This window comes from Gavialis gangeticus, unplaced genomic scaffold (assembly GCF_001723915.1).
Source record: "Gavialis gangeticus isolate Ggan-Ray unplaced genomic scaffold, GavGan_comp1, whole genome shotgun sequence".
Classification (NCBI taxonomy): domain Eukaryota; kingdom Metazoa; phylum Chordata; order Crocodylia; family Gavialidae; genus Gavialis; species Gavialis gangeticus.
In genome coordinates, this window is record NW_017729022.1 from 53,534,756 (window position 1) to 53,542,635 (window position 7,880).

The 7,880-nt window shown below is 38.2% G+C and overlaps 1 protein-coding gene across 1 annotated transcript in view; it reads left to right on the plus strand.

The window, feature by feature from the left end:
• The window catches only part of NUP205 (nucleoporin 205), a 91,899-nt gene that overhangs the window by 60,645 nt on the left and 23,374 nt on the right, over positions 1–7,880 (plus strand). The window contains exons 24-28 of the mRNA XM_019514991.1: positions 1,305–1,454; positions 3,516–3,590; positions 4,255–4,412; positions 5,307–5,387; positions 5,864–6,055. Of these exons, the coding sequence (XP_019370536.1) occupies positions 1,305–1,454; positions 3,516–3,590; positions 4,255–4,412; positions 5,307–5,387; positions 5,864–6,055 (656 nt within the window). The remainder of the gene's footprint in view (positions 1–1,304; positions 1,455–3,515; positions 3,591–4,254; positions 4,413–5,306; positions 5,388–5,863; positions 6,056–7,880) is intronic.

Consider the following 7,880-nt stretch of genomic DNA (forward strand, 5'->3'; position numbering starts at 1 on the left):
ATTGGAAGGGGACTCAGGGAAAGATCACAGTCACTGGTCAACTACAGATGTAAGTCTGTTCCCCCCCGCCCTCTTCTCAGTTTATGTTCCCCTGAAAAGCTGCCTTCTGAATCTTTTCCAAATCAGTTCGGAGGTTCTGAATTCATTGGGGTTTTATTTTTTTTTTTTTTTTGGTCTCCCGATTCTATTCGGATTTGGTGATTTGGCCTCCGAATTGGGCTGAATCTTCTCTGAATTGAATCAGCGACCGAAGCTTTGCACACCCCTATTAAATACCAACATGTCAGATCAGGGGCTGATAAAGTATGAGTTAAAGGGGACATGGACACAAGGCAGACATTTTGGAAGATACTTTTCAGAATGACTTTATTACACTTTTTAAATAATTTCTTTTTACTTTATAAATGACAGTCATGTAGCGTATTTGTAGGTTTCATTTCCATCATAAATGTGTAGCATCGCATTACAAGAAACCTTGTGATTCAAAAGTGGAGTAGTTATTGGATCCTGTGGAGTCAGGGAAGTAGAGGGTTGATATTGTTACCATGAACATTATAAACATTCCCTTCTTTGTTATAGAAAATTGGCAGAAATTATTTAGTGCTGGAATTAGTTTTTGAATGATCAGTAGGTTTGTTTCAATGTTCCTAATCAATATTTCTCAGATGTAGCAGTGAGAATAAGTTAAACTCATTGAACACTTATCTAGATAATACAGTGGATTAATTTATTGGTCTTTTTCTAATAGTAAATCTATACACATTCATAAAAAAGACAGTACGTTTTGGATGAACCTTTACAGAAATTAAGACCATGTCTATCTCAAACACGTTATAATCAGTTAGATAAATATAGAGAGCGAAAATTCCTGGTGACCTGGGATCAAGTTTTACTTAAGTGTGTTCTTTCTCAGTTGACTGTTAGGTTGATGTTCATCCAGGTCATAAAGCCTCTGTAATTTATCACTCTTGACCTTGTTTGCTCAAGGAAGGCCAAGTATTGTGTAGTGGCAGATGCCAGAAGTTAGCATCAATATTCTTTATGAGAACTTTTTATGTGCACATATGTTTGTTTGCTCATGCAACACCTGTATCTAGTATAGCAAGGTGACTTTGGCCAGTTCACTCTTAGTTATTTTCATAAATAAGCAGTGAAGAAATTATTTAACCAAGTAGTTTTAAAATTTAGTTCACAATCACATGTACACACCCCTCCTTAAAGCCCAACAAAAATATATTGGAGCAAAAGGTGACTTTTAATTTTTTTACCCAACTGTGGGATTTTTTCCTGACTCTTCTCCATAGAACATGAGATTTCAACTCTGAACCAGATGTCTTGGCTGATGAAGACTGCGGCTATAGAACTGCGTGTGACATCATTGAACCGCCAGCGCTCCCACACACAGAGGCTCCTGCATCTGCTGCTGGATGACATGCCTGTGAAATCTTACTTGGGTACGTGGGGCTTGTTTTGGAGAAAATTGGAAACTAAGATTTGAATGGGTGGATGTGGGAGAAGTCCTCTTTGTCCCAGCCACCAGTGGAGGGTTCGGAATTGAGGGTATGGTCGGGGGTAAAAAGGTAAGAAAGGTTTACTGACTTAACAAAAACACAACTAAGCATCGTAACAAGACAAACAATTACAGACAAGAATAATTCACGTCGGTAGCTTATTGGCAGTCCCCTTGATGCTTGATGTACAGCAAGTTTCTCTTTCTACAAAGCTCAGCGACATCATGCGTCCCTGATCAGTGCTGTCCGAGAGGTACCAGGCAGGACCCTGGTATTTAGTTCTTGGGCTCCTCGAGATCCATGGGCCCACTGATCCAGGTCAACAGCTAATTAATCCCTTTCACAGAGTTGTATCTTCCTTCTGAATGATTTCTGGATGTTTCAGCTAATTTATGACTTCTGAACTATGCTGATAACTTAGTCATTCAGATTCTTTTTACTTCAACTGTCCATAGACTGACTAATAGCAGTACAAGCCTTGCATTCCTTTGATAAGGTTAATTTTAACTACACCACAGGGCCATACTATTTCAAGGCTTTGCTCAGTTTTCTAGGCCTTACTTTATACAAGGCCTTGCTACATCTTAAACTTTAATTAGTCTCTTAGCTAAAACATATAGCTTAATATTTAAACAAATAACAGAAAAACACTTGGTCTAATCTTTATAGAGCCTTCAGCAAGCACCTTTATCATACAGACATAATTTTCAGCTGTCACACTCTTTACTTATTTAGACTAGCTCTTCTCATGTTATGGTTCTTTCTAACATCTGGATGCCTTTCTCATATTTTCTTTGGAATTGGCCCTAGGTGGGGAGCAAAGGATGTGTTCTGTTTAGTTGTAGATGTGATGGTTTTATTCTTTCTCCCTTTACCTTTTTTTTCTTGTCTGAAGCATCTCTGCTTATTCTTAAAAATCAGTCTAGAAATATAGTTTTAGAGGCCAGATGTTGAGAGAAGTGGTAAAAGCATTTACAAGATAAAAGGAGCTTGTTAGGTCACAATCCTTGGTTTTAGTCTCCCAACTGATAAAGACTCTTTCTTGCTGGTTGGTTCAAATAATATATGCCCCTTATTTGTGATTCAGATGGTTTACCTTTTCAAAGTTCTTTTGCAACAGGGTTGAGTCAGAAGTTTTTGGGGGGCTTTTACAGTGCATCATGACAAAACACACTTGCTGTAATGTCAAAACACAAAGACATGAATGCCATGATGTTAATATATATTTACATTGTCTTGCAAGACAAATGTAATAAGTCAGTAGTAGAAAGCTTCCAGGGAAGACAACATAGAGAGTAAATCGGAAGTGGCCAGGCGGTGCCATGCATGCCATATGGCATAGACAGCCTCTGTGTGTGGCACACGGCAGACTGGGGAGTGGACAGGCAGCACAGTGGCATATAGGGTGGGGAGCAGAAAGCAGCAGCAGACTGGGGAGGAAAGACAGAGCTGGAAACAGAAAGCAGAAGAGCTAATTGGGCAGGGGAAGGGGGCAGGAGGTTTTACTCAGGGAGGGTATGATGCTGATTTTGTGGCATGCCTGCCAGAAAGGTTGGTTCCCCACTGGAATAGGTGACGAATGGACTGAAACTATGTAAGCGTTACCCCTACCTACTTTATTGTGTTTCAGTGCTAAACTGGTTTTTGTGAGGTGGAGATAGATGCATTGTGTCCACTACATTGGCCAACACACAGTAAAGTCAACTGAACATTTACAATATCCTCTATATTTAAATTACCTTATTCTTTTCTGTTTAGTATCCCTGCTCTCATCAAGTTCATTCGTCACATCTGACTTAGGCTTATGCCTCTCTGAATGAGTTAATGTATAGGATGCCACACTGTCCTGCTTTCAGTCTGACTTCAGACTAACACTGCCGACTACCTCTTCAAAATGAAGACATTTGCCAAACCACAGTCACTCCTTGTCCTCTTTCAGCCTTGGTCAAAATTTGGCATACCTTTTCTGTCTTAATTTTCTGTCTTTTCTTTCAATACCCACAGCTGATGGAGAAGGAGGAATGGAAGATGAAAGTCGCTCAGTCAGTGGATTTCTTCACTTTGACACTGCCTGTAAAGGTAATCAGCCTGGCAATTCATTGTTTCTTAATAAGGATTTTCTAGACAATGAACAGAAAAGGCTGCCTGTAGAGCAGCTGTTATGCTGAACACTGTTACTTGTTTTAAAACAACATGCTTTGGAAATCCAGACAGCTTAAAATAAGCAGAAAATAACGGAGAAAAAAAAGTGGAAGAAGAGCAATACAGGTGGCACTGGAGGGCAAAAGAGAGGGGAGATGATCTATGAATTAAATGGTCATTAAACCCATTGAGACTTACTGCTTGTGTTAAGCTGAAGACTTTCAAAGATAGTTGGCTAAAGTTAGGTCTCTAAACTCACAGCTTTCTTCCATCAGGATCTTTAGGTTTTCAGTAGTTCTCAGAATGAGGCTATTGAAAACTTTGGAAGCTAAAATTTGACACTCAGCATTGAAGATATTGACACACATGCATATGTTAAATTAGAAATAACATAGTGATTAGAATTTAATTCATAATCCACATTGTGGTGGAAACAAGAAGCTAGTCTGTTTTCCTAGACTGATCATTTTAGCTGCACATAAAGCTCTCATTATTAGGCATTTTTAAGCAAAAATCTGAAAAAGGTTGGTTAATTCCTGTGCTTCTCTATGTCACAGTGGTTCCTATATATTTCTAAACAAGCTATTCATTTTTTCCCCAGTGCGCAGGAAGATCTTAAGTATCCTGGATTCAATTGACTTCAGTCAAGAGATTCCTGAACCTTTGCAATTGGATTTTTTTGACCGGGCTCAGATTGAGCAGGTTATTGCTAATTGTGAGCACAAGAATGCACGAGGACAAGTCATCTGCAATGTCAAGGTGAACAAGCTGTTTGTATCTTGATTTTGTCATTTTAAAAAGTTGCCGGAGATGGGGCTTCAGTTGTAACAGGTCTGCATGCATTAATAGTACTTCTCACTCTTGCTTTCACATTTGGCCTTTTCAGTAGTTAGATACTATTGAACTGACTGTTGTTGCACTTTGCATTGTGTAAACTAAATGGATAAAACAGATTTTTTTTCTTTGTATCTTGCATAACACATGCTGGTTTTTCATTTGTATTACACTGGCACACTAGTTTGTAGACACTCAGGAGAGTTTTGCACTTGCGATGATTTTCCTTTCTGAAATATCCAAATTAAATTGAGAACGTGACTTAAAAGATCATTTGTATAATGCACTTTGCTGCTACTGCCAAAGGCTCGTATCAGGGTCATGATCCCATTGTGCTGGATGCTGTACATTAATATAGGAAGACATAGCCCCTGCCTTGAAGAATTTACAGTTTGAAAGACAAAGTGTAGATGCAAGGTGGGAGAAGGGGATACATCATGTAATGGAAGTGATTTTGGTGTCGGTAGCATAGTATATTGTTAACTGTTTTTTTCTGTGTACTTTTGAACATATATTTTTTTTATAAAGAACTTGAGGTAAGGGAACTATGAGGGAAAATGGGAGGACGATTAAAGCTCTGCCAGCAGGAAGACTAAAGTTGGAAACCTGAGGTAACAGCAGAGGGGTGGGATGAAGAAACAAAATGCAAGGTGAAGAAAATGGTGTCTTTTAGTTACCTTCTTAGCTGACTCCACTTATGCGTTGCACATATCTCCAAACAGTGGGCACGTTTACAATCTAGGCATAACAAGATTACAGTTGTTGAAATTCCTTTGGTGCAACAGCAGTTTCATTTTTCCCCTCCCTTTTCAATTCCAGTATCTTCACAGAGTTCTGGTTGCAGAAGTTAATGCCCTTCAAGGAATGGCAGCCATAGGCCAAAGACCTTTACTTATGGAAGTAAGTCTAGTTAAAATAACTTGGTTCCAGTGTTTTCAGTGAGATTTCTTGTGCCATCAAGCATATGATGGTAAATGCTTGTTTGCAAATTTGAGCCCCAAATCTAGAGGTAGTTGTCTCAAAATAAATATAGAATATTTGGTAAATAGGAGACAAAATGGGACAGAAAAGTAACAAGATAATTTTAAAAGAACAGATAGCTTTTGCTTCTTAAATGAATTCATTACACACGTTTCTTTACTTGGCTTTGTCTCTGCATCTACTTAAGACCTTAAGAGGTTCATAGTGGAAAGTACTGCATGGAAACCAGGTCAGAAATGGACTTGTCCATCCCATTACCAAACATATAATAGCTCAGATTGTTTGTGATGAACTAAAAGCAGTGTAATAGTTTATTTGTCAGACCATCTTGATATCTCTTTCTTTCACTGTCTTTTATTACAGTCTAACAAAATTTCCTTTTCTTGGGTATCTAGGAGATCAACACAATCCTACAGTATGTGGTGGAGAGGAACAAGTTGCTGCAGTGTCTCCATGCTAAACGGCATGCACTAGAGTCCTGGAGACAGCTGGTGGAAATTATTCTGACTGCCTGCCCCCAGGACCTCATACAGACTGAAGACAGACAACTGATTATCCGAGACCTCTTACAAGATGTTCATGACAAGGTAACACTGTATTGGAAACTAAAATCCCTTTGAACTATGTAGATCTTTTTTTTTTTTATTATTATTACTAATTAAGAGTAGCTTTGATCTCTAAAGTATTTTTTTAACTTATTACAAAACACAGATGGTGTTCTGTGTTCAGTTTTCAGCTTTCCTTTGTTACTACCACTAGACAATCAAAAGTTTCCTGCAGTATAGAGAAGAGTAAATGCTATCATTTAATAGCTTCTATGTGAACTACAGAACAGTAGATTGATAAACATCAAAGAAATTGCAGTCTGGTCACAGACTGCAAGGACAGTGGCTCTGATGGAAGTGTGATACAAATAATGGTGGGGGAATATTGGGGTCTTATTAAGGTTGTAGTGCACAGTGGATTTCATCAAAGGGAAGGAATAGAAACAGTGCAGATATTAATTTAGTTCATTTAGAGGATTAGCTGCAAATTCCATTGCTTTTTTTCTTTGAAATGTAAAGCTGACAGATGGTGCTTCATGCAAATTCATAGACTTGGTTTTACAACTGAGAGAGAGTTTAAAATATGTGGAATTGTTTTGTAATTAAAGTGTCTGAAATCTCTTGGGATGTTTTACTGCCAGATCTCAGCAATAATTTTTAGATAAATTGGACAATTATCCATTGCCAGTTATATCCATTGCCAGTTACATCCATCAAGGATAGACTTTAATGAGGAATTTGGTATTATCCTAGCACTGAAGCAGTACAACTTTAGTTTTGGTTGTGGTCTTGAACTACACACTGATGTTTCATATACGGTCATTTGATAAGATAACCTAATTATTGAGAAATTGTATAGCAGAATTGTAGGAAATTCCTTATTTCCACTTTTCATCAAAGTAAAAATACAAGTTAGCTGAATTTTTAAATCGTTTTCCATTAATATGTATTTTAGTAGAAATTATTAAAAGAAAAGAAAAGGAAAGGTACCTCTCCGTGGTGGGATTTTTCCCCATAAACAACATTAGAATAGCAATAAAGTGGGGACACCTCCAGTGGCCAAAACAATCTCTCCAGGTTCCTGAAGTTTCTGTAGGGCAAAACCTTAAATTTTGTTTGAAATGTACATGTTATCCTCCTAAGATAATATTTTCTGAAGGAAATAGTTATTTGATCCAAAATATATCTTCGCTATAGCACAATTACGATACGCTGTGTTATCTTAATACAGAAGTTAAGAGGAGAATTTTAATTCCAAAGATATATATGCAGAAAGCTGAGAAGGTAGTTTTTGTGACTGGAATGAGTGTTGACTTAGTTCCTTCTGGAAGAGCTGCCATATACGGGAACTCTTAGATTAGCTCCCAAAGATTTTGTTTTTACTTTGATTTGCCTTTCTCCTGTGGATTGGGGGGGGAAAAAGCCGACAAAACTAACTGTGATAGAATTGTTCTTCCTCTAATTTGGCTGTTGATTTATACATAAAATATTTAAAAACAGACATTAATAAAGTGACTGGGATCTCTTCCCCCTTTTCACGTCCAAATCTGAGCATCATTATGTTCCTAGTTGGAGTGAATGAGAGCCTAGAATCAATCTAGTAGTCTGATCAAATATAAATTTAGCAAGAATAGTTAGGGGTGCACTGATATTTTTTTTGAGCTGATACCGATGGCTGATTTTTTAAGGAGCTATATTGGCCAATATCAGTCTGATTCTGGTATTCAGCCCTGCAGCATAGAGACCAGCATCAGGCTGGTAAGTCTGGTGTGGGGGAAAGGGTTGGGGGAGGGAAGGGGTGTGGGGGGGCAGATTCAGACCTCCATGGTGAGGGATGGAGTAGGGCAGGGGCAGGAGCTGCTCAGCT